This window comes from Cololabis saira, chromosome 15 (assembly GCF_033807715.1).
Source record: "Cololabis saira isolate AMF1-May2022 chromosome 15, fColSai1.1, whole genome shotgun sequence".
Lineage (NCBI taxonomy): Eukaryota > Metazoa > Chordata > Actinopteri > Beloniformes > Belonidae > Cololabis > Cololabis saira.
In genome coordinates this window covers 20,748,697-20,776,085 of record NC_084601.1, presented here as the reverse complement: position 1 = coordinate 20,776,085, position 27,389 = coordinate 20,748,697, and the positions used below count along the sequence as shown (strand labels likewise).

Below are 27,389 nucleotides of genomic sequence, written 5' to 3'. Positions count from 1 at the left end.
AAAAAGGGAACCAATGATGACAGAACAGTCAACTCGCGTCATTGCCAAAGTTTGTCATGTAATTAAAGATGAGATGCAGGAATATTACAGGATGGTATTGTTGCCTTGGTGTGCAGGGGCAGCAGCTTGTGCCACCGCAGACCTACTTTGTGTTGATACACACAAAAAACTGGATTTGTTTTTGAGGATGTCAGTCCCTGTGATCTTCTTTGTTGTCGGAAAATCTTTCCTCGCTGCACATCAGCTGTCAGAACCCCAAAATATCCTCCCTGTACAAGCACAGAGAGTCGGGGGTGTTTCCGTTGGTGCTGTCCCAGTCAGGTTCAGCAAGCCAGTCCTGAGGAATCACCCCAGTGTCCAGGACCTGGGGGTTAGTACGTGACACTGCCAGTCTGAGAAGAAGAAGGGGGAAATACAAAAGGAAGTTAACACTGAAATGAGCCAGAAACGTCTCCCCTCTGTCTCGGCAACACACCAGAAATGCATTCAGTTCCCTGCAGGCATGACTCATCACAAATAAAAGGTTTTCCTCCATGTCTGACAGTGACGTTAAGGAACATTTCATATTTAAAGTCAGTTGGGATTGCTGACTTACTTAAGAATTCCAAAAGATGTTTCTAACAATGTACAGTACTAGAAGTGACACCGTATCTGCAAACGAGTTGCAAAGTGGTTTACGGATGATCACCAATGAGCACTAAGCAGGAATGTGCAAGCAAGAAGGCCCACAAACTCCACTCAGGTCCACCAACTCCGTCAGGAGGAACTGGGGCCGAACAACATGTGAGAGATCTGGAGAGGGCTAAAGTTAAACAGTTCAAACACTAACCTAACGTATGTACACTTCTGACTTTGAAGATAGGAATTAGGATTCATTATTCTGTGATGTCACAAAAGAGGAAGTTCTTACTGACCCGAGACAGGAAAAGTTTCATCAGGTCACCGGCCTGATGTGGATGGAAAGGGTTTATCTGTCCTCTCTATACTCTACGTAAACACCTGGCTGCAAATTAATCATTATCTTATATACTATGTAGTATGTGGGGGCAAGATAAGGCATCTTTCAAATGCCCAAAACTTTGACTCCCCTTCGTTTCCTCTCCCAAGTCACAGTGTCATCGCAGCATTGAAGACCTTTTATTTAATGAAACTAAAGCCGTACTAATTTGGGACCTCTGTTATCGAAGCAAACCGTCACTTCAGTGGATAATCATTATCTAATCAGTCTTGGTTTGAAGATCTTATTGAGACACTGAGGACATTTGAACGCTAGGATAAAACACGAGCCACCGCTCCTATTCAAGAGCAAAAAAAACAAAAAACAGGTGCTGCTCAAGCAAAAACAAGCACTCTGAAGTTGAGTCACAAGAGTCCACTACTTCGGCTCATTCTCACAAACACAATATATCACAGGGGGGTTATTGGTGGGGGGGAGGGAGGGTGGGCAGTGAAAGACCCCTTTCATTCTGACAGAAATTCAAGCCCTCTTTTCCTAAACTTGTCAATTTATCCATCAGGGAGGGGAACTACTGGCTGACATGACTGTAAACAGTATTACTGGATTCGGTAGTGATTGAATGGAACAGACTGATGTTAGTTTAGTGAGCGAGACCAAGTCGGGGTTGACAGTAAAGCTCAACTTTACCTGGTAATGAACCATAGCTATCCAGAGCACAGCTGGAGACACAAACACAGCAGGTTGAGGACAGGTTCAGGTGTAGCTAAAAAGCTCATTCTTAGTCATTGTACAGCTTTTGCTTCAGGTAGTCGCCTCAACATTTCAATTTCTAGAAAATCAGAAGCTAAAAAAAAAAGAAATCACCAAAAAAAGCATGTATATTGCAGTACAAATGAATCACCACTGAGTGGCAGTGTGAAGCCAGGTCTGAATGAGCGTGAACAACATACTAATGGATGTTATGGGCTGATTTTGGTGAGGAGACACTTTATTGCTAACAGACAGCCAAGAGAATCAAGGAGGATTCATTTTACATTATTAACTGCAGATTTATTACCTGGAAAAGGCTTCATCCAAACCATCTTCCATATCCTAGAAGAGAAGGGACTTATATTAGGGAATATCACAATATCACACAGCACAGTTTCACTACAGCACATCCATCACAGACTTTCATGCAGCCGCATGTAAGACTTATGGGAAACCACATGCCATTTTCAACAGTGTCTAAACATTTTGATGCTGCATCCGTTTCAAGACAACCATCGTGGACCTGGTGACAAGATCCTGAGTCCCGCAGGATGCAGCTGAGAGAACTTTTCAGGATGTTCAACAGAACGCCAGCAACAGAGCAGAGAAACGTACCGGGACAGGATTGTTATTGGTCTCCGAGGGCTTGTGGCGATTCCTCTGATCCTCCCGAAGATTCTCACTGTTCTCCACGACCACAATCACGGCGTCTTCTATGTGCAGTAGGTTTTCTGGGGCAGCATCTGAATGACAGAGCGAGGGACAGTTAATACTGCTGGAACACTGCATATATACATATATATCGTTTACTATGATATACGTATATATTTCGGTTAAAATGAAACACGACAGCAATGTGGAAACAGTTCAAATACAGTCCAAAGACTGTGGAGTTTATTTTTCCAACCCGTCTCTTTAAGATTCCCAAAGCTGTTGGATCTTTCTGAGTGGGAACTGCTGCCCGTGTCTCCAGCAGAACCAGACGTCACTCTTTTTCCTTTCTCTACAAAAAACAAAAACAAAAAAGATATGTAGACCAAGTGAATTCACATCAAGACCAGTTTAATGAAGCATAACTCTTAATAAGATGGATTCATGCTTGAGAAAAAAAAAAACCCCAACTAATTTTCAATCATCATCTCACCTAATCAGAGAAGATATGAATGATGTCAGATTATTATCGGCTTGTTTTATGATTAAGTCTGGTAACATGATGGAGTTTGTGTTGGCCTGAAAACGAACATTTAACTTGTGCACGTTAATGCCGCTCTGGGAGATCGTAGATGATGTGAGCCACAACGCTTGTGGCGTACCAGATGTACTCGACTTACATCTGTAAACCTTGCACAATAAACAAGTCCCGTTTCACTCCTTCCCCGGAACACTGTTGAACACTTGACTTCACTGAAAACGGATCAGTTCCTGCCCACTTCCCTCTGCTGTGTATTGATTATTGACTGGAAGGTAATTCTAATATCCTCTACAAAGCGGTGTCTCTGGCTAACTTTAGTAACAACGGACCAAGAAAGCAGACTAATGGTTTTTCTAACATCCTGACTGTGTTCTGGAACCATAATACAGATGTGGTGAATTTACAGCTTCAGAACACACAAAGTCCAAGATGATGACAGAACTATCTCAGGGACCTCTACGGAGGGGGAAGGATGTGATGATTACCTTCCTTTGCCACTTGCCAGAGCTCAAATGCTACTGTGAATGCTTGGGCGACTGTCAAAGCCACTGCTTGAGCCTGGAAAAGAGGAGAAAGTACACTGTAATACCTTGAGAGTAGAGCAAAGAGTGCATTCATGTTTACCAACCCTCGTGACGCCAGAAACATGGACGGCTGCACAGCTGATGATAAAGGAGGTTCCCTTTCAACTGTGTGTTCTGTAATAAGCTGAAGGGAGTCAAGAAAAAGCCCCTGGCCACTGTCTCAATTACTACGACCACTTCCTTGCTTTCCTATTCTCGTCACACAGAGAGCTGATCACTTGCAGTCACTCCTGATCAGCTACACTAGCAGCGATTCAGTCGCTGCAGCGCGCTCCAACGACAGTTCCTGCTATGCCATATGTTGTGAAAAGAAGTCGTGAAAAGAAGCAATGCTTAGCTGAAAGTGTATTTATTCAGGCCGACACCTTGCCATGGGTGTTTCCCATCATCTCAGGTAATAGTCTCCTGACATTATTCCGTAGTAGGCCAGACCACAGCACCACACCAGACATGACTCCAGCCTCAGACTGTGCTAAGGTAGTGAAGAGACAATCCAGGACATAACAGCGCGACGTGAGGTGCTGGAAGGTAGTTATGGAAGAGTATTAGGGCCATGCAAGGGAAAAAATATTTGAGAGGGGAAGATTTTTTTTTATTGTGCACTTCAAGAGAAAAGTCGAAATGTTGAGAAAAAGTCGAAATGTCGAGATTAATGTTTAAATACAATTTCAAGAATAAAGTCGAAATTTTGTGAATAAAGTCGAAGTTTCATGAATAAAGTCGAAATTTCGCCTTTTTTCTCAACATTTCGACTTTTTCCTTGAAATTGTACTTTTTTTTTTTTTTTTTTTTTTTCTACCTTGTCTGCACACATATTATTGATTGATACCATGACGGTAGAAACCAAAAGTGTATATATGTGCATTATTACTATATTTAATATATATACATATATATACGCACACAAATGCGTACACATACATAAATATACACATACAAACCCAGTGTTTTTTTTTTTTTTTTTTTTGGGGGGGGGGGGGGTGACGACATCCACTGCCAATCCAGGAAGCAGGAACACACGGAGACACACGTCAAGCACTGGAAATCTGCAACAAAAAAAAAAAAACACAAACAAAGCACGAAACCGGCACGGAGCCAACCAAAAAAATAACAGCAATCGACCTAAATCTTGAGATCTGATCGCAGTCTGAGCTAAGCTATCGCTACCGCTACCTAAACCCAAAAACTAGAGAGCCAGCATGCAGGTGAACAAGCCAGTGTGTATGTCTATGTGTGTGTGTGTGTATGTATATGATCATGCGTGTGTGTGTGTGTGTGTATATGCATGTGACTAAGTGACTGTGACTGTGTGTGTGTGTGTGTGTGTGTGTGTGTGTGTGTGTGTGTGTGTGTGTGTGTGTGTGTGTGTGTGTGTGTAGGGGTGGGACGATACGGGTAAGTCCCAATTCGATACTTTGGCGATATGTGGCCCAGGATATCGATAATATCACGATATTTTCGATATTCGATATATCGATATATCGATATATCGGTAAGAGCGATATATCACGATATATGGGACTGAAAAGGAAAAAATACCTATAAAAAGGAAAACGTCTGTAGTTATGCATTTATTCAATGCTAAAACTTCATACAAGAAAGTGCATTTGTATATTTCCTCACTGTCTCCTAGGCTTGTAAATGTAAACACTGTACAGCTGGACAAATTAAAGTGCATGAACATTAATAACATGTTTTATATAAACCAAGACAGTGCACTGCTTTGTTTCTAATACTGAAAAGCTAGTAAGCAACTTAATTTTGCACAGTACCTCACTGCCTCCTAGGGCTGGGTATCTATTAAAATGTCAAGAATTGATCCGATTCTTAAGATTCAGAATCTATTATCACCATTTTATTCGATTTGATCCGATATTGATGTGGATTAGTGTTATTAAAAAAAATGTTTGCGCTGTTGCCTGAATTATATGACTGTAAAATAACTAGTGAAATAATACTTTCACAAATAATTATTGTGAAATAACTAAGAAATAACTCAAATAGGCTTTTCAATATGCCTTCTTTTCCAATATCCTTTTAACCTGTCTAATTTATTCTGTCACCACACACACATATTGCCATGAAGCATCAGGCATTTTTCACTTATCATGACAAACTGTATCCGATAACAGAAGAAACCAAACAAGCTATAATAAATATAAATAATATGAACTTCATTGAACTAATATAACATTTTGAAATTTAAGCTGAAATATCCAAAGCACTGAACACTGGTTTTGCACGGGTGGGCGTGTGTCTGTGTGTCCGTGTCGTGTGTAAAGGCTGATTTATGGTTCCGCGTTACACCAACGCAGTAAGGTACGCGGCGACACGCACCGTACTGTACGCGTCGCCGCGTACCCCTACGGCGTAGGCTCTGCGTTGGTGTAACGCGAGCCGCTCTCCTCACGTGGAGCGCGAGCGGAGCGGGGTCCGTTTCTTAACGCAGCTGGTTGTCTGTGTGAGCGGACATTAACGCACATGGCAGCTTAAACACCAGTAACTTCCAGCATTAACAGTGCTGCTCAGCCCGCTGTCTGTACGAAGTAACCCGTGGTTCTGTATTTTCTGAGCTGGTTTCTCAGGCGGCCGCTTTGATATGTTTGTTTTGTTCACGAGGGCAGCGGGGGCGGGCGGGGCAGAGCTTGAACAATAGTGCGGTGACAACCGCGTAAACCATTATGTGTGTTGTAATAAAATATCGATATTAGCCGACAGTATATCGATTATTTATTGAAACAGAGAGCACAACAATATATTGAAATATCGATTTTTTTTCCCACCCCTATGTGTGTGTGTGTGTGTGTGTGTGTGTGTGTGTAATAAACCAAACAAAGCTCCACCTGAAGTGTATCTATAGTGGGGGAGGGGGGGGAGCAACCCCGCCACCCGCGAGACCAGAGGCCGACACGGAAGAGCCCGGAACCCAGGCCACCGGCAACCCCACAGAGGGGAGAAGTAGGAGGGAGGCAACCCACCGCCTGCGAGGCCCCCCCCCCCCCCCCGGCGGCGGCCGAGGGGGCCCGCGGGCGGGGCCCCCACGGCGCGGGAAGAAGCAGCCAGGGACCCCGCGGCGGCGGGCCGCGACCCAGGCGATCCCCGGCCGTCCGGTCCGGGCCGGACACGCGGCCAGGAGGCCCTCACCCTTCAGGCCAACGACCCCCACCCGGCAGGGGGCCAGCCTGCCCGGAGAGACAGAGCCGCCCCGGCCGCCGACGCGGGCAGGCGCACCCGTCCCCCACGAAAGTGGCCCCCCAAGACCAGAGGGGCGCCCCGCCGCAGAGGCAGCGGGGGGGACCGGAGACGGGCCCGGAGAGAGGGAACCCCCCAACAAGGCGACACCCGTGCAGGCCCGACAACGGAGGGCCCCAGACCCAGGCATCCCATTCATTCATCCATTCACCTATCAGATACCTATACTAATAATAATATAATATACTATACATAATAATAATACTAATAATAATAATACTAATAATAATAATAACCATCTTTGTATAATATAATATTCATAAATTATTAAGTTTTGATGTCCTGCCAATGGAGGCTCAAATCCTCCATGGCAGGACCCTTCCATACCGCATTCTCACCGACACAGACATACAATCACGCACCGTTTCCCCCTCCCCGGGGGGTCCAGCACCGCCAGAAGGCACCCCAGGCTGCACGGCGGGCCCCGCCAGGCCCGGGTAACTCGACCCACCTGTCCCAGGCCAGTGAGGGAACGCGGGTGATGTGGGACCCCCTCCCGCCCCTGGTGTTGAGTGCGTGTGATTAATGCCATAAAAACAGGGAGGGGGAAGGGCCAAGTATCGATTGACACCGACCCCCCCCCCCCTCCCGAACTACGTGTCCTTGTCAAATGTATTTATTAAGTGTTGAATGTGCAGTGTCTATTTTGCTGTTAAAACCGTGAGGCGGGGAGTGCCAGGCCCCGCGGGACAGTGCCCCCCACGACCCGGACCCCCCGCCCTTCGCCTATGTACGTATGAATCGTGTAGGGGGGGAAAGAGGGGGAGCGGAGGCTGAAGCCAGGAAGCAGGACCAGCAAAGCCGGCCCTGATAAGACACCCGCGTCCCCCCACCGGCCGTCCAGTAGACGGGGGCCGGCCCTCCGAGCCGGGCAAGGGCCCCACCGTACCTCCAAGGGCGCCCCCGGCGCCGCCGGAGCCCCCAGACGGAGGGGGAAACGGTCCAACATCCTCCCATTCATACTGACAACATAAGACATAGATACCTGGGAATGGTGCCACCCCGCCGTCGCGCCCGCCCGTGCACCCCCCGGTCAGGGAGGGCCCGCTCCCCGGACCCGGCCCCACCCCCCCCCCGAGGCCACCCCGGCGGACACCCCAAGGGTCCCGGAGTCCCCACATCCGCAGGGGCACTTGGCCCCCGCCCAGCGACGGAGGACCAAGGCAGCAATGCCCCCCCAGCGCAGACAGCCACCCCCCACCCAGGCAGGGCCGGGCCCTCCGGGTGGGACCCCCACGTCCACGGCCCCGCCCCCCCCCGGGAGGCCCGGAGACGCCCCAGCCACAGCCCCCCGCCCGAGCCCTCCCCAGCCACCCCCCCCCCCACCGCCATGAGGTAACCCCCCCCACAGGCCCCCAAGGCCCCCACCGGCTAGGGACAGGGCCCCGCGGCCCCCCCCACCGCCCCCCAGGGGCCACCAGAGGCCCGCGCCCCAGACCCCAAGCCGACCCCCAACCCCAAGGGCTACGAGATCATCACCACCCCCCCCGCCCCCACTAGGTAACGAAGCCAATAAACGGGGACCACAGAGAGTGCAATTCAGCCGAATGTTGTTCAGTGGAGGCAGACATTATCTCACTACTAATATGATCTGATAAAAGATTCCTAAAATGGTTGATACATAAACTGGATTTTTGTTTCCAATTTACTAGAATGGTTTTCTTTGCGATACATAAGGCAGTGAGAACCCGGTGTGTCCAATTAGGATCTATTTGAGTGTCTCCCAGGTGACCTAATATACATACCGTGGGGCACACTGGGATTCTGTGGTTGATCCATGTGGATAAATCCTCACAAATCTCCTTCCAGAACCTCTGTACCGGTGTACAGAACCATAAAGCATGCATATAATTATCTGGGGTGTTCTCTGTGCACTGTGAACAGATATTAGAGGTGACAAAGCCCATCTGGAACATCCTTTGTCCAGTATAATGTATTCTATGAAGAATTTTGTACTGTATAAGTTGTAGGTTTGGGTTTTTAGTCATAGTAAACGTATTTAAGCATATTTGTGACCAAGAAAACTGGTCGGTATTAAGAGAGAGATCCGCCTCCCACTTAGAGATCGGGAGAGAGACTGAATCGTCCAGTTTAGACACTAACCTGTAGAGTTTTGATAACAACTTTAAAGTGCTTAGATTCAATAAATCTATTATCTTAGCGGGAAGTTGTAAATCTAATTGGCTAATTTTGTATGTTTTATTTATTATTGCCTTAAATTGTTGATACTCTAAAAATTTATTCCTGCTAACTCCGTATTGAACAATAAGTGTATTGAAAGGTACAAACTGTCCTCCTACAATTACGTGCTGTAAGTACCGTATTCCTTGATCTCTCCATTGAAATTGTACTTCAACATTAATCTCGACATTTTGACTTTTTTCCCGATATTTTGACTTTTTTCTCGAAATTGTATTTCAACATTAATCTCGACATTTCGACTTTTTTCTCAACATTTCGACTTTTTTCTCGAAATTTTGACTTTTTTCTTGAAATTTTATTTCAACATTAATCTCAACATTTCGTCTTTTTTCTGGAAATTTTGACTTTTTTCTTGAAATTGTACTTCAACATTATTCTCAATATTTCAACTTTTTTCTCAACATTTCGACATTTTTCTCGAAGTGCATAATGAAAAAAAAATCTGCCTCCTCTAAAATATTTTTATTTTTCTCTTGCCTGGCCCTAATACTACTTCCGTACGTAGTGGCTGGAATAGCGCGCAGGAACATCTGCACTGAGTATGGGTTGGAGGTCCCAGATGCCCTCAGGAGTGGTAGTGCATGGAAGAGCAGATCCTGTGGATCTTCCAGATCCAGACCGATGAACTGGGGATGGCTAACTCACCGGACACTGTGGCGGTCGACACACTCCAGAAGAGAGCAGCAATGATAGACGTAGCGATCCCAAGCGGAAGACGGAACATGAGAAGCTGGAAAAATACCAGGGGTTGAAGGAAGAAGTAGAAAAGACGAGGAAGGTGAAGGCAACAGTGGGCCCGGTGGGAGTTGTGGCTCCAGCAGATCCCGGGAACAACATAAGGGATATTATTCCAGAGGTGTGCGATCCTAGTAACAGCAAAAATACTGCGCACGACCTTCAAGCTGAACAGAGCAGAATAGAAATGCCGGCTCAGACGCCTGGATTAACAAGGTCTGAATTAGTTGTTGGGGAACTAGGCCACGGTGGTGAGAAACAGGCTCCAGGAACAACACCCCTCCGAGAACCCTCCATCAGTACCTAATACATCCACATTCACAAGGGATTACTTTGTGTATATTTCTTTCAAAAATAGAAACTACAATATGGAACAAGATTCACAAATGGCACGTTCCACTGTCCATGAAGTCTGACACTAACTTTGTGTCGAGGCCAGAAAAACGCTCTGACATCACACAGTGGAAACGTGCTTCGTGGTCAGAGGAAACAGTATCGCAGATATTTTTGAACAAAATTAATGTTGTGTGCTCTGCACCAGAAACAAAAGGGACAAATACTCTAAACTCACCACTTTTCTCTTGGAGCAGAGGAAGGCGTGACACTCCAGGGTCCCATTGAGGGTGTTTTGAGTGATATAAGCAAACACTTTGTCATGCAGTTTGTCCACTGTGCAGTAGGATATTCTGTCAGCCAGGGGTGACGGGTTAAACATGCAACAAAAAGATGTCAGGCAGAGTTCAGGGTATACATCTACCATGTGCTAGGCTATGTACACAACAGCACACTCACTGTACTTTAAATACTGCACATGAGGAACACCTCCTGCTCTGCACATACCTGTAAATGGAGATGTTTTCCAGCAGTCTATTGGTCGGCCTGTCATGCAGGATGATTCCCTGAGGAGACACCTTGAAGGCAACCTTCTGGGGTTTCTTCCCACTGGCTTTAGCCTGTAAAGAGGTTCTTGTTCAATAGAATATATGTAAAAAACTAAAACCATGCATTATAGAACAACACATTCCCAGCAGTGCCTACCTTTGTTGTGAAATTTGATCGGAATTGTCTTTTTCAGATTGTTTTATTCCACTGTTAAGTATTGTGCCAACATGACTTCCACTAACCATTACCTTAATGCTTCAAATGTGGAAATATTAAGTGAAATAATTTAGGTTCACATATTTGCAGCTATTTTAGCATTTGCTTTCTGAAAACGAGAAGCTCCCATCATGCAATCCCTACACAGAAATATTGAGGTGTTCTTGTTTCTCTTATATGCAAACAAACAAATGTAATTAAGTGATTCAATTTCAAAATGGCAGTTAATTCTTTCACCGCAAGTAAAACAGATTATAATGATAATGTGAAGCTAAACGTTTTGTTTGGGAATTCTTATTTTTCCTCACTGAGTCAAAAGCTTTGCATCTGAAGTCAGAGCGTTTGTTGACTTTCCTTTGTAAACATTTTGTAGGTTACAGGGGTCTAATTCCATGATGGGTCTTAAACCGGAAAGAACTGACGTGTCTATTGCCAAGTCCTGAAATTGCTCAACCAAATCCACAATGTTTAGGCCGTTAGCTGCACCCCCAGCCACACAAATACCGCTCAGCGCGAGTTGGCTGGGCTTTGACAAAGTAAACAGAAGAAGCCGAGGATGGAAAAGATGAACAAAATCAGGCATTGCTTTAAATTGTTCAACTGAATTATTTAAGAGGGACAAACAAATGAAAAATTTAAGAAATTACAAATTGTAACACCTAGAAGAGATTGAAAATAATTTGAGCATAGTGACAAGTTCAGTTAAAACTGATTGACTGAGATTGTGAAGTGCATTATTTTGTTAAAAAAATAAAAAAAGACAGGACAAAGGCACCAAAGACGGTACGCTATCCCCCAGCTGTGTGCAAGTGGAGAAGAAGTAATCTACACAGACAGTATGAAATCTTTTAAGAAATACTGCACACTTTAGGACATTGTTTTGAAAAGGGCTGAACATCATTTTTGTGACTTAAGAAACGTACCACCCCCCCAGCACTGTTAGCCCCTGATTTCATCTTTTATTTATTTATTTTTTAATGTAAAAATCAAAAACATTTGACTTGGCAGTGAAACATCTCCACCTAACTTTGGACCTCTTATATGACTGTGGCCACATAGTAATCTTTATTAATGTCTTCACTAGCGCTTGAACTGGAGTTGCATGACCTCAATCCCAGTGAGGACACGTAATACAAAAGTATATTTATTGTTGCCAACAGGTGGCGCTAAAACTTTTCCTGAATATTTTTAACTGTAGGAGTGTTCAGAATCAGACCACAAATCATATACATCAAATGTGGGCCGGATTAAACAATGTATGGCTGAGCTACGGGGCGGGAGCATGAATTGCCTTGGGCCCCATATGCAATACCATCGAAACACTCAGCTGATTGTGAACAGCAAATCGTGTGGGGTCGTCCGCAGCCTTGGTGCTCGCGCCCTGATAATCAGAGCGATAACAGACTGTATAAAACAATGGACAAAGTATCAGGTCACGTGACCCATTGGTTTCTGAAGAGCCGCTTTGAAGTCCGTTTTTCTTCGTGAGGGGCGAAGCCTTGTTGGGAACTGGGAACACACCCACTACATGTCAATCAAAAACGACCGTTTCTTTGAGGAAGTGATAACGGCTGGCCATTGGCTGATCTGACTGTCAATCATATTAGAAATAAATGTAATGCTTTACATAAACTCTCCTGGCGTGGCACAAAAAAAAATCCACCACCCCTCAGAGTTGTCATGAATGTGAAATCAAACGATTGAGAACAAAACCATCTTTTGAATCAGGCTTTAAATATGTTTATTTCTGCTATACAACATGGGAGTCAACCTCTGACTCGCCTCTGGAGCCAAACCCTAGCGGCCAGTTGAGGAACTGCAACGCATCCTAGTTAGTAAGTAAGATGGTCGGTGCTTCGTCCTCTGCACCTTTGGTGCTCGGGTCCTAACAACAGTGTCCTGTAGCATCACAGGTGTCTTCAATGGGGAGCGTGTCCTCTTTTCCACAGCCCAGTGTTCCCACATATCTGTTCAGTTGACTTCACACTCAAAAGGCTGCTTGCAAAGGACCTGAAGAAATCCAATGTACAAGTTTGTGCAATTGACACAGTACACAATAAATGACTTTATTTTAACTGAACAAACAATCAAAATAAGAAAAGAGAATGTTGCAGTTCACATAGAACTGGAATGTGGGAGCATAGGGCTGTGGGAACATGGGGATGAACCCATTCGTCTTGCAGTTAGAAGTCTCATTGAGAGTTACAGCAACAAAATATTAGGTTGAGGGCAGTTTTTTTTTTTAAACCACGCTGTAAATATGTTTACATCTGCTAAAAAGTTGGACACGTTTCCATACGGAATAATTGATAGAGTCCCTTTTGAGTTGAGCCCTCCGGTGGTCAGTCGAGGTACTTCTCCACTTTGGCTTCAACTGCGAAGTCGGAACGTTGGAGCTTGGGCAACAACGAGCGAGCGGACTGCAACACCGCACTGGTACACTCGTCCAGGACACGGCCTGAGTACAGACTGCTCAAGGAGGACTGTGGGGGAGGTCTGAGGGGCCGTGTTCACCACCAACTGAGAGGAAGAATGCCAGGGCGGATTCTTGCTCCAGTCCAGCCTGGGGACTGACCTTTGTAAAGATATGGAGTTGAATCAATCAAACAGACCTATATGAACGTGAGCCAACTGTGTTTTCAAGGCTCTATCACCAAAAAAAGAGCAGAGAAAATGATCATACATGATCACATAGTAATTTGAAGATGCAAAAGACTGGGATGAATTCACAGTTATGACAGGAGTGTCGAAAAACACCTGTCAGTTGCCTCCTTTTCAGTAAGAAGCATCTAACAGAGTTTATTCTTGCAGAGCTCCCGACAATGTATGAACAGCAACCTGCAAATCATTTTCAGAAAAGAAAGGACAACATGTGTGGTATGGAGCTGTTCTGTTGATGGTAAATACAGACGCTCAAATGTTAATCGGAACCTACATCACAATCTTCGTGATATTATGGATGGTGTTTCAAAAAAAAAAAGGTTTCTAACTCTTACAAACTGCTTCTGGCTACATCGAGAAACTTCTCAGACTCCTTTAGCAAGTTTACCTCAAAAAAGCATACAAAGAAAAATACGGCAACTTTTTTCAAGTGAACTAACCTACTTCATGACGTCTGCAAAAACAACTGCTGCTTGTTTTTGTGTCAGTTCTTTAATTCCTTTTCATAGTTGCTTGTCCACTGGCTGGACACGTGTGATAAAACCAAGGTGGTCACAGTGTTGTACCAGTAATCTGGCCCCTCGGCCCTGATGCAAGTGTTTTTGCATCTAGCTTTGCAGAGTGGGTTGCTACTGTAGCACCAGCTTCCCTGGATCTAAACCAGTGATTTCTTTCTTTTCTTTTTGGATGTGCTTGTCCCTTTCCAGTTCCTTATAAAATGGGACTTTCAGGATGGTTGCATGAAGCAAAACATTCATATTAGAGATGAACCAACCCAATATCAGCATTGGGGCCGTTACTGTAGATGTTTATTTTGCGATAGCTCAAGGTGGTGCATCGCCTGTAAATAAAGTTATTGCTCTAGATACTCGTTTCCCCCCCCCCCCCCCCCCCCCCCCCCAGTCTGTTGTCTAAACAGATTCAGCACTTCATGATTATGCCAGCGTTTCCTTCTGAATTTTAACATTTTAATGTTATTCATCACTAGTGTGCCTTTTTTGGGAAAAAGCATATCTGCAGGATGAAAGGATGAAATGAAAGTAGACCAAATGTTCTCAATAACACGTATCAAAGTCACGTGAGGTCATGTAATGGATCCAGTCAGAAATGCTTGAATAAATCTCTTTTTGCCTATAGATTATCAATTAAAAAAACCTTAAAACATTAGAGGTTTAATGTTTACTACAAGAGGACATGATCCTTCATAACCATGAGCTGGGAAAGAAAGCCCTGTGTTTTGAAGCCTGCTACAAAGCGCTAGCTCATAGTTGCAGGGTGACTGGTCTTTGATTGAGGATGAGGTGTGTAGTTGAGGCAGACATGGCACACGTCTCTTGGAGCTCTGACCGTGGCAACGATCCTCTTCACAGCGGCTGCAGAGAGCTCCTCCCCTTTGGGCTGGTCCACCAGGGTCATGCCGAGGTGACGGAGATTGAAGGTCATCCCCTCCAAGATGGTCTCTCGTGTATCGGTCCAGTTCTCTGGAAGCTCTACAGAAGAAAGCAGGTTTGGAAAGGTACAAGTGGGTCAATATATTCATCGGGAGTAATAACATTCTTGTAAAGCGCAAAGCATAAATATCAAGATACATCTATTTTTAAAGCTGTTTCCATTTCATATTCCAAGATAAATTAAAGTCATGAGAACATTCAAAGAGCCTGGGAAAAAACAAATTAGAGCAAATGTAAACAAGTGTGTGATGAACTTTGAGTTGAGCCGTTCCTTCCGTTCTCCCTGAAGTGGAGAGGCAAAACAAGGTATCTAGGTCAGAGGTTTTGTAGATGTAAACTAAATATTTCATCTCCAAAACAACTTCCAGCCCTTGAAAATGTAAAACGTCAAAAATGTAAAAAGGACCGAGGGCAAATGTACATGGACTCCAGAACAAAGCGTGATTTTCCTTTCCAAGTGGACCGCGTCTCCAAGAGCCAACCTCGTGTGTGGCTTTAATGGTTTGCCTTCGTAAGAAATGCCGACTTGTTTGAAGATGAATGAGGAGTGCTGAAACTGTAACAGCTGAAGGAGCCGCTGATACCGTCATGCGGTTTCTTATCAGGTTGAACGTGGTGCCGGCTGGTGCCGGCGGGTCCCGGCGCTTCCTCTGTGTTTACAGAAACTCCTCGGAGGAGGGGCGAGGCATCAGAGGACTGAAAAACATCCCCATTACCTCCAAGTTCATCTAGCTCCTCTGGGATGTAAGTGCATACCACACACTCATGCTAGTACATGTTTACACACACAAACACAGAGCAAAGACCGCATGTTTTCAGACTTCAAGATGTTAAAAACCAATTAAACTATTTATAGAAGAGGATTCATTCTGGTCAGCAGCTTCACTTTCAAGCTAAAAATCATCAACCTTACAAAAAGGAAAGGAAACGTTACACTGCAAAAACATCTTAGAAAGTACAAAGCCTTGTTTCAAGAAAATCACTATTTCAGTCTACTTTGCTAGTTTCAAGCAGTCTCCGTTAGAAGAAGTTCCTAAACACATTGGCAGATATTTTGCAAAAAAATAAGACATTAATTTTACAAGATTTAGTTAAGAGTATAGGCTTATTTCTAGAGGGGCTGTTATTGCACGGCAAGGTCCAGCAAATTAAATCGGGGTACAAGATCAGTCAAGTTAGCTTGGAGCACTGGGTGAAAAAAAAAAAAAGAAGAATCTTTCCTGTCATTAGGCTTCCATGTAGCGAAATCAAAACAAAGGATGTCTCACGGTGCACAAGGGAATTTAACTGTACTAGCAGCAGAGTAAAATGGATAATTGAGAGCAGCCAGTGCAAGGCTCAGTCCTTCACTGCACATTAAGTGCATGTGTAGCGGGGAAATTGATCCAACAGCTCGGATATTCTTAATAATGACCAATTAAAACTAATAAAAACCAGGTTAATTCTGTTGTCCACAATAATGCTTATGAGTGCTCCTCGAAGCAGGACTAAAGCCTTTTCTGCACTATTAACGTATGACTTCTGAGTTGAATGGGCAAAGTGTTTAAACAGGTCTCTGCAGCGGTTTTTTCCAGGTTTTTCCTGAGGTGTGTGTCAGCTCTGGTGTTGATCAGCACTCAACATCTAAACACACACCGGTTCACAATGAGAACAATCATCTGAGAAAGTCACGCTCGTGTGATCTCCAACAGCCTCTGGGATATAGTGTGATGTCATCCATCATGTGCGCACAGACTTTTCGCCTTTGTGTTAGTGGTTCTTACTGGATGCAACTCCGGTTTGGTGATACACTGCAGCCCTTTGAGGACTGTGTTACCAGCAGAAGGAAAGGGTGTAATCAGCTCGTTTTAATTATGTACTTCAACCTAAAACAATGCTTTTAAACATAATCTTTTCAGTTTAAAACAACTCTAGAATCTGCAGACATGCCTCTATGACATGACCCCATAAAAGGCACGTCTTCCCATTTGTACGACATTCTGAGGTGCCCTCATCCCCTTTTTGTCCTCTTACAGGACAAAACATCGTAAATGTCAAAACAAATACTTTCTGTTAATTTTCTCCAGATGCACAACAGTCTCAAAGGAATCTGGTCGTCATTTAAATGCTGCAGTTTAAGCAAAACCATGAGTCTGCAACTTAAAATGAGCATTTATAGTCTTTAGATGTGGGAGGGGGGTTGCGGTATTATGCTAACAAATTTTGAAGTTTTAACAGTCATCTTTGTGGGGGGGCAAATAGAGATAAAGAGCACATCTTATTGGTTAACTTGTCCATGAAAACAAAGTTGTGAAATCACTAAACTCTTATGTGTGTGAAGTCATTTGAAGCTGAAGATCAAAATTGGGCCGTGCAGCAAGACGGCGACACCGAGCACACCGGCTGATCTTCTGCACAAACAGAACTTAGTCGAGGTGAATCACTCCATACAGGGTCCAAACTGATTTTGATGCAGCTGATTTGAATGTCAGTGGGTGTGGAAATGAATGTCCACACCCTAAGTCTTTAAGAAAGCCATGTTTTTGTCAGGTTGGACGCAGCAGGCCTTCAGCAATAAGAGGCAAGGCGAGTTTATTTATATAACTCATTTCAGCAACAAGGCCATTCAAGGTACTTTACATAATAAATACACGAAAAGTGAAAAGGAGAAAAAAAAAAAAACTATTTTGCTGTGGCAGTGTTGGCTATCAATGATTTGTCCATGTGATGTGCGACACGCAGTAGAGGAGCAGTGGGAATGTCATGGTCTCATCACAGGAAAACTGCACATGGCAATAAACAGTTCTTCCCTTTTCCCCAATGATGGCCACCCCATAAATGATTTGCCCGGCCTTAGACTGTATACCTATGACGTGATTGACTGACATTTGTTCTGAGGCTTCAAAAGTTAAACTTTTCTCAATATCATTTGTGCAATGCGTCCAAGGTGACAGGAGGCATCCAGAATTCAGTCCGGCAACACTAGACGTCCCCACTCAGAGTTAGCGGTGCTGCTAGCGATGCCGTTGGTGCGTCCTACACTTACCTGCATACATTAAGAGAGTTGAACGTAAACACTTGCCAGAAAATCTCAATATAAAAATGAAAAACAAGTGAAAATTCCTCCACAACAATATGAAGGACTGATCATTTCAAACAGAAAGACTTTATCGCTGAAGGTGATCCTACAAGTTATGCAACCATGTTTAGCAGGCTACCTTGTTTTCACACAATACTTCAGCCCTTTGGCTTTGTTTTTGTTGAAAAAATATAGATACAGTATGTCTGAGTTATATTTAGCTCAGTTTAAGAAGTTTATGACAAAGTTCATATGGCAATGTCAGTAAAACAAAGATTTCAATTCAAACTCAACTAAAAGCAGAAAAAACTTGATACCTCCCACAAGTCTTGATGCAGACTGATGTCAGCCTAAACGGCCAATATTGAAGTTTAGCATCAGTTTTCAATTTTTTTTTAACCCAAGAACCCGCTAACACAGAAGGTACCAGGAACCATTCAGTCTGAGAATGTGGAGCACTTTGGGTTGAAAGGTGAGAAGACACGACTGTCTCCGTGTCTGAACTGAGAGCGTACTCCTACCCAAGACAGAAGATAAAGATGTCATATGTTGTTAGGGTGCAGTGACTAATTATTGTGTACAAGGAAAAAAGATGAACCGTGAACCGTTTGCGAGACTGTCTCAGACATTCTGGCTCTGCTACCAGTGCGTCCGAATCCATTCCTTTACTCATGTTCTTTGTCTCGCACAAACAGCTTGTCTCGTTTGTTTTACAGTATCAACGATCCATGATCTGGCTTCCAAAAAAATGACATCAGATCCATGAAAAGAAGACAGCAGAGTCAAACTAAGCCAAACAAACTAATTATTCTATATGGTGCAACTGCGATTGTGAGAGGGGTCCAGGGACTAAGAACTATTTTTCACACTCGGAGTCCAGATCCTAAAACTACTGAAACCTTTGGGGTGTCCTGAGGAAGACCTACTGCAGTGGCCAACCTTTTCTATCAATAAGATATTGGCAGAAAGATTACCACAGCTCTGGACATAAATAATTGTTGCAACATTACATAAGTTAGTCATAACAAAACTGTCAGATCCTTATGGAATGACAGATAGGAGACTCACAGTAAGATAAGAGTTTGTTGGTACATGTAGGGAAGAATAGGTATTCTGAGCATCACAAAGAAGTACAAGCTACATAAAGGGGCTGCCTACCAAGAATTATCGTAGTATACCATAATCCCAGGTTTATGATCACAGGGGTTCTTAGAAATAGGAATGCTAGAGGCTTAGTCACAAGTTTTTGTCCTTGAAATCAGTGCATACCCAATAAAACCAGCTTTGCACTGTGAGACTGAGTCAGCAAGCAAGACTTCCATCACTAGAGGTGGGATGCATTCTGAATGTAAGCCGTCACCTGAAGTGACCGTTTAAAGGACAGAATTAACATCAAGTTAGTTCTGACAGGTATCAAAATGTGCCACCATAGCCGAAGTCATAAGTGACAAAATTTCATTTAAATGCAGTGGGAGAGACAGCAGAAGAAAGGAGAAAAAAAAAAGCCTCATTGATGAGGAAAGTAATGTTTTTAACTGAACTGGAATTTTTCTAGAAATAATATTATGGAATAGAAATATTTGCATCCTAGTTGACATTTTACGTGGCCACAGGTGTTTCCTTAAAATTACTCAATAGGTGCATTTCCACTAGCGGGAGTTCTGGGTATTTTTTCCGAGGCCGGGCCGTTTGTGCGCGTTACCAGAACGGCCCTGCAAAAGTGGCCTTTGGAAACCTTTACGTGGCAAAAAATGTCTCTGTAGCAGGATAGGTCTTCAGGTTGTCCAACAGGAACCTCCTGGTGGGGGGACTCCACTGATCAGCATTTCTAAACTTACTAACTTAAATCATGTGACCACAACTCATTCGTGCCGTTTGGACCAGAAACATTTTGCTACAAGTAGATTTGATGAAGTTGGAGATAAAAGGAACAGCGAGACGGTTCAGGTCTTATTGCCATATTACATAAATATAAAAAAAAGGTCCCGCATGGGGTTTTCTATTCATTTCAAACGCTACGACCGCAATGCATGTTAAAAAACAAAAACGGACGTAGCATCAATTCTTTATGCGTTTCTTTCCAGAAAAAGTGTACATTACCGCCACCTCATGGTCAGCTGTGTTATTTGTTAAGTTAAAAGTTCCTGCGTGGCGCTACACCAGGGGTCACCAATCCTGGTCCTCGAGGGCCGGTGTCCCTGCAGGTTTTAGATGTTTCCCTGCTTCATTGCACCGTGATACAAGTGACTGTGTCATTAACAGAATTGTGCAGCCCTGGATGACAAGCTGATGACGATGATTAATTAGAATCCGGTGTGTTAAAGCAGGGAAACATCTAAAACATGCAGGACACCGGCCCTCGAGGACCTGGATTGGTGACCCCTGCGCTACACTGTAATGGAGACACGCCAGCCGAAGGAGCTGAGGAGACGGTCGGCCCCGTTAGATTTTCCCCTCCGGCAGGTTTACTTGGAACTCCTCTTGGTGGAAATGCACCTAATAGTGCTGCGCTATGTGCACTGGGACAAGACTTTCCTGGTCTGGTAGGTACCAGTCTTCTGTGTAGTTGGTAGGTGTCATTCACATAAAGTGTAGAATGTAATTAATCAATTTAAGTTGGAAATGTAGGTCATCCAGACTTTGTTTCATCAGACCTGAAGCTCTAGCGTGAATGAGGACGGTTTTTCCTGGCCAAACATGAGACTAAGGTCTCTACACGTCTAGAAAAGAACATCAACAATGTCACATAAATTAAGGAGCTATGTGTGCATGTTTATAAACTCGATAAAGTCATTTAATCTGTTTCAATGTGACTTGAAGACAAGAGCAATAAAGTGAGGCTGCTGTCAGACAGTCGTCAGGTCGGTAGGGGAACCCCACATTTATCATCTGTGGGGGGCTCTGCCCGATTATCACATTGTAGTATCCTGCCATCACCTCACATTGCAGTGGTAGACAGCCATATTTGTAGTTTTAAATGCCAACTACACCAAGTTCATACTTGTTTGTAAATACTGGCATACATGCATATTCTTGAAGGCCGAGGCAATGGTAGCATTGTATTTCCCTATGCAGGAAAAACCCAGACAAATTGGGTCAGACTCGGAGAGGAATGTGTGGCCTGCCGCCAGGGTAAGTACTGTAAACCTATACTAAAAAACACTACTTCTATTACAAGTGGGTCAGTAGCTGAATTTCATGAAGCTGCCAATACCACTTATAAAAATCGGGGTCAGAGCCAAATTTACAGTCAAAATATCCTCTGCAAGCACTTGAGCCAGAACAAAAAGGGTCATTCTAAGAGACCTTGCTGAGGCGTTGCAACTCGAGACTCCATGGCTTTGTGTACATTAAACTCTGCTTTAGGTTTATTATTGAGCTGCTACATGTTGTTCAATAGCAGTCCAAGACTGCACATCATCCCCAAGGCAGAGGTTTAGATGGAATATTCGATATACACTCCATTTTTGAGGGAAACCCTCTGTTGGAAATATTACAAATCGGGTTTCTCCAATTCCTGAGGCACAAGCTTAAAGTCATGTGGAACTATTATAGACTCTTTAATGTTAGCAGAACATAATATAAATCAAATGTAGTGAATATTAGAATTTGTCAAATACGATCTTAAATAAACATAACCATTTCATAACAATAAGTAATAAATCATGTGGGCGATATTAGATACCCCCATGATTCAATAGCTTGAAGATCCACTTTTAGCAGCAATAATTTTAAATGTATCGTCTGCTGTTTATCAGTCTCTCTCTCAAACGGTCGTAGAGGGATTTAGGCCCATTTTTCTTTAAAATAATTACTGCAGTCCAGTTTTAAAACACCTTCCAGATTGATGTGCAATAACAACTCTTCTGTAAGACTATTGCTTATGTCTTTCCCTCTTGCCATTTTTTTTAAATCACACACTTTGAAGCTAAAATGTCACACACACGCGCGCACACGGCGATAAATATAAAAGGGGCGATAGAAATGCATGTGATTTGAAAAACTGAGCAGTTAAAACGAAGGTACTTCGTAAATAGAAGTGATGAATTCAAAGTACTACTCAAATTTACTTGAGTAGTATTTCAGAGATATTCCTGATAGATTGAAGTGAAGGGAGTCAGTGAACTGAACTCATTCTTCCACAGGTTCAGTTCAGAAACAATCCCAGCCTCCTCCTCTCCTGCCCCACATCCTCCCTGCCACACCTCAGCAGTTTCATCTTCCACCTCAGTCATGGATCTAGTTTTGAATTGAATTATAAAACATGAAGCCATGTTTTATCATTCACAGCACTCCGCTGCCTTTTATCGTTCTAGCGAAGAGGCGTCAAGGGTAATAGCAAAAGATTAAAATTACAGTATGGTAATTAAGAATATAGGAAGAATTGAGCAGTACGTTGTTAGTATATTTTATGAACCTCACTGACATTACTCATTCTGTTTTATCATTAAAACTTTCACCACTTATTTATTGCAATAAAATTACTTCTCAATTCATCTCATTATGAAACGTAATCTCTTTTGTTCCCTGACCACTAAGGCGTAGGGTGGCAATTGGAGCCAATCAGAGGCAGATATTCTTGGACCTGGCCTTTTGATCAAAATCAAGCGTGTCTCAGATCATACTAACAGTGGAAACCCACCTTTGAGCACTTTTTAAGAAAGTATGAGTGACAGCAAAGGGGGTTTGTCCAGTTTGTCTTATGTAGTTTATGGTCTTGTCTCATGCAAATCACATCATTCCACTGTGCATTTATCATCAGCGACCAATAGGAGCGTTGTTTGTTGAAATATCCCTAATCTCTGCAAACTAGTGAGACTAAAAGCTCTGGCTAATGTTCTTTAGATGTTGTGTGTCGTATGTTAAGTCTTTTAAAAATCTTAATGAAGTTTCAACAAAGCCATCTAATGTATAGTCAGCTCTGCCCCTTTCAAATCCTATGTAAGCACTTTTTTTGCACTGTTTTTACTTTCTTTCCCATACTGCACTACTTTTTATTTTTCATTCCAATGTATATACTGTTTATATTTCGTAATTATATATTTTTTTTTACTCTTTCTCTGCATGTGTGTGTTGAGTGTACTGCTGCTGCACAAAGTGAATTTCCCCATTGAGGGAGAAATAAAAGGACAATCTTATCTTAATATTTCATTTGTAAATGTATTTCTTTTGTTTGGTTTTTGTGAACTAAAAAAAAATGGCACAGTAAACAAAAGGTATAAGGTGATCATCTGATCTTGCATTTGCCTGATATTATATATTACGACCCCCAAAGATCAGCTGATGTCTGAACTTGAAACTACTCCTATCCCGTGTGGACTTGGTGCCAACAACAGACCCGTTCCTGGCTGGTCCTCTTGGTTACAGGGAGACTGGGGACCAATAACGCCTTTCACCCCAACACACACACACAAATCACTGCACTTATGGTTCTGACCCAGACCTCTCTTTCTCAGGCTGACCAGGCGGGATTATACAAAATCCAAAATGCTGATAAAGAACGTTATTGTACTAGCAAGGTCACTAAAACCTTCTTAAACTACTGCCGTTATAATCCTAAAATCCCTTCCTTGACGCACGTGAACAGATTGTAAAGAGATTGAAAGCTATTCCCAACAAGTGTCACTTCTCAACTGGCTTGGTAGCGCTGTGTTTCAGCCACCTACTCCGTGCTTAAAACCAATCAGACGAACCCACCTTGCTACTGAAGTTGAGGCAAACCTCAACGCAAACCTTACTTTGTTACAACTTTAGACGGTTAACCAGAGTCTGCACTTCTCCAAATGTATACATTTAAATCAAACATTACGGTCGGCCTGACATCCCTTCAGCAATTAATCTCAGACTCACACAGCTTTCTGTGATAACAATGAGGAGAAAAAAAAAAAAAAAAAAAGACTGATGGTACAGGTAGAGTGCCCATAACTGACAAGGCACAACATTAGGAAGTAGGGCCCATGGACTGTACAAGAAGAAACTCCTCGTGACGTCACCCATGGGACTGTTTCTGTTTCCTCCTTCCCCTCGTACAGCACTGTGTTGCACAGGCCTGGGGAGCTGCTGGAAGACATCCACCCATGTCAATCACAGTAGGTCGTTTTAGCCAGGCTGACTGCACTTACGCTAAATTATGAAGCAATGAGTGTGATGGGAGTGTAGCGATCCACAAAAAAAAACAAAAAAAAAAAAAAAGGGACAAAAAGCAACCAATTTCCAAACGGCAAAAGCTGCTCCAGCACTGCAGTTTGCTGTCCAATTTGAAATCGTTCCATATCGCAGACATCTGAAATGCAGAGGGCCCGCTTCAAGTTTAAACCAGCCAGTGTTGCCAAGTCCTCAGCAAGGAAAGGCTGGCAATTTTATATAATTGTAAAGAATGCTGTAAGAGAAAAGATTAGTCACGGCAGAGAGAAGGGAGTGAACACACTCCAGGAATGTTTAGAACTAGAAATTACCTTTATTTTGATTCTTTTTTTTAATATCACAATTCAAACCTTCCACTGACTGTAGGCCAGCGCCATTAAATATTCATCCTAATCATTACATAAAAACTAATCATCTATCTATCTATATATTCTTGCCTTGAAATAAAACTTTTGTGATATTTTTATCATGATTCTAAGATTGCATATTCATCTATCAATGACAGGAGAAAAAAACAAAAAATCACTCATCTTCAGATGTCACACAAAGACTAGCTGCCCATGGGTTAGGATATGATAACGTCATGAGAAGTTGCAAAGGGTACCCAAGGTTGTCACATAAGTAACGTCCGGGGAACCAAACATGTAACCAAAAGCTAACGTTCTAGGATGCCAGGAAAACTTGCCATAATAACCCTACAAGAAGCTGGGGGGAAAAAAAAGAAGCAGGGAACATTCCCGCAACTAAAAAGCAACATTCCTTGAATGTTTTTGGGAAGCAGAAACTGTAAGCTGGGTGTGGTTTACTGTAAGACCACACAGAAACCAAAACATCTGGGAGGTGAAGAAGAGAACTAGAAAAAGACAAAACTGACTCAGTTTCAAAAGGTAAGCAAGTGACTGGAAATACTTAAGCATATGACTGCTTTACTTTATTTATTACTCACCTACTCAAATTACTCAAAAACTGCACAATTATCTAGTGCAGGGGTTTTCAATTCCTGTCCTTGCCCCCCTGTCCTGCAGGGTTGAGATGTTTCCCTGCTTCAGCACAACCTGATACCAGGAGCTACGTCATCAACAGAGATGAGCAGGCAATCAGAATCAGGTGTGATGACGCAGGGGAACCTGTACAACATGCAGGAGCTCAAGACCCCTGATTGGTGGAAATCAGACCTTTTTAAAGCTCGAAAACACCTCTGACCCCCGCAGAAACAAACCATCTTTAATTGGAATAGAGCAATCAATAAAACGTCAGAATGTGACAGCCAGCGAGCGACATAGTAGGCTACTTTTTCATAATGCATGTTTAAATTTAGTGTCCCCAGACTGTTTTTACTTGGTTTATCAGAGCAAAATCAGTAACTTGTCAACTTCGGTGAGGCAAAAGTAAAACGTCCAGCCTACGGCTAAAAAAAACGACGCATTTTCTCAACTTCTATCCTGTTCTGTCCAGATAAGTTCAGTAGGTTTCTTACTTCTGTGTCTGCCTGTGGTCCACGACTGTTTGGCTGCACTGGGGCTGCGGATGATCGCCCTGCCGGCCGACTTGAAGGCATCCATGTCGGGAAGTTTGGTGCGTCTTCCAGCAGAAGTTTGGTGCGTCTTTGGCGAGTCCTGCGCGCAGCTGATGGAGATCTCTGCTGCTGCGTTCAAGTGCAGGGAGCTTTAAGTAGGCTGCGTTTAGTCACGTGGGAAAAAATACAGATACATTTTATCCAGGGCTAATTCAATCAAATCCTGTGATTATTGTATGTATCATAACAAAAAACATTGACCCAAGGACTAGAAAGTCTATTTTATAGAGTCCCTGCATCTTGATTTGAGCACAGCTTTACTCTCTGTATTTGCAGTATTGTAATGTTTTATCTAGGTTTTATGACGATGATTTTTTTTATTATTATAATTATACCTAGAACTGAACAGTGAATATCTAAATATTTGTCTGATAATTAAGTGCATAAACAGAGCAAAGTCTATTCAGGGAAGAGGAATTCAGTAAGAAGATAGGTTTTTCCAAGCGCCACTTGAAGGCGACATCCCGTGCCTTTCTTTCTTTTTTTTTTTTTTGACTAAATCCAACAGAAGCACTTTTTTGTTGCTGGTTCATAAATCAGGGTGGTGACTGCATTTAACTTTTAACACATTCTGGCGGTTTTTTAAATGTTAATAATGGTCTTCTCTGGTCTCAATGAAATATCCGTGACATGATTTTGTCAAATACAAACAATATAAAATAAAGCCTCCAGTTAACAAGTCTTTCCAGTTTTGTTTATGCTCCTGGCTTAAATGGATGGACTTCACATTTTTAACTCCACTCCACTCACTTCTTTAGAAAGTTTGTGCATATTTAAAATCACTTACATTTTTGTGTTATCCACTTAAGCGGTAGAGCAAATGTAGCAAGATGTGGCATTGGAGGGAGATAAATTCATTTAGATAAATTTCCCTGAGGATTAGGTATTGTTGAATTTTGTATATTTTTTAAATAATAAGGAAGGTGGGTCATTTTACTCCAAATTGTGTCTGTCCCCTACAAATTTGAGTCACTCAATTACTTACATATATTGGATTGAATGGAACAATAATGTATTTACTCATAGTGGTAAATTAGCAACTGGCAGTGTATATTATTGCCAACAGTTGTACTTCTTTTGCTCAGTTTTGTGTCTTTTTTCCCAGCATGTATCGTCCAAAACCTGTGTATGGAGGTGCTGGAGCTCAGAATATGCTCCTATAACCACATCTTGAAACATGTGATACTCCCACTGTCTTATCATGCTCAAAGTTCTCCTGTATTCATTCCCAGGGATCCTACACTCCCCACGACGATAGTCGGGGAAAACCACAGTCTCCATACTCAGGTCTTTCCCATATTTCTTATGCTGTTTATCCTTGACCTTTCCTGTGCCGCTTATCTGCATTTGGGTATCATTGTCATTATCTGGTTTTTGGGCGCTTTAAATCAGCTAGCTCGTGCATGTAAACGACTTCTGTTTCCATGGCAACTGTTACAACAAATGTTATCAAGTGTCTTCTTTAAAATATGTCAGAGTATAAAGATACACCAGGAAGTAAAACTACGAGTCTGAAAAGGCTGGGACATTGAAATGCCAATAAGAACAAGATGCAATGATTTTCATATCTCATAGACTCAGAGTTTTTACATGATAGGACACAGAGAACTAACCAAATGTTGAAAGTAAGGACATGTACCATCTTAAGAACCGCCTTGCTGGAAGATGCAAGACTTTCTCTGGACAACATGTCTGGTTGGAAGCAAATGTTCTAAATCCTGTATACAC

At 42.9% G+C, this 27,389-nt stretch overlaps 1 protein-coding gene across 1 annotated transcript; it reads right to left on the bottom strand.

Annotated features, from left to right (window-relative positions):
* Nucleotides 1-25,717, bottom strand: ldlrap1a (low density lipoprotein receptor adaptor protein 1a). The gene is made up of 9 exons (XM_061741960.1): nucleotides 25,563-25,717; nucleotides 14,780-14,922; nucleotides 10,514-10,626; nucleotides 10,245-10,359; nucleotides 3,386-3,458; nucleotides 2,616-2,711; nucleotides 2,324-2,451; nucleotides 2,016-2,050; nucleotides 1-392 (listed from the first exon to the last, which is right to left on the bottom strand). The coding sequence occupies exons 1-9, from the start codon at nucleotides 25,645-25,647 to the stop codon at nucleotides 248-250; spliced, it is 933 nt and encodes a 310-aa protein (XP_061597944.1). The 5' UTR covers nucleotides 25,648-25,717; the 3' UTR covers nucleotides 1-247.
* Nucleotides 25,718-27,389: the final 1,672 nt, after the last annotated feature.

Coding starts and splice junctions, on each gene's coding strand:
- ldlrap1a (XM_061741960.1), bottom strand. CDS start 25,647: ATGGATGCCTTCAAGTCGGCCGGCAGGGCGATCATCCGCAGCCCCAGT. Junction 10,627..14,779: donor TGAAGAGGATCGTTGCCACG/GTCAGAGCTCCA, acceptor ACCTCTTTACAG/GCTAAAGCCAGTGGGAAGAA. Junction 3,459..10,244: donor TCTGCTCCAAGAGAAAAGTG/GTGAGTTTAGAG, acceptor CCTCTTTTCCAG/GCTCAAGCAGTGGCTTTGAC.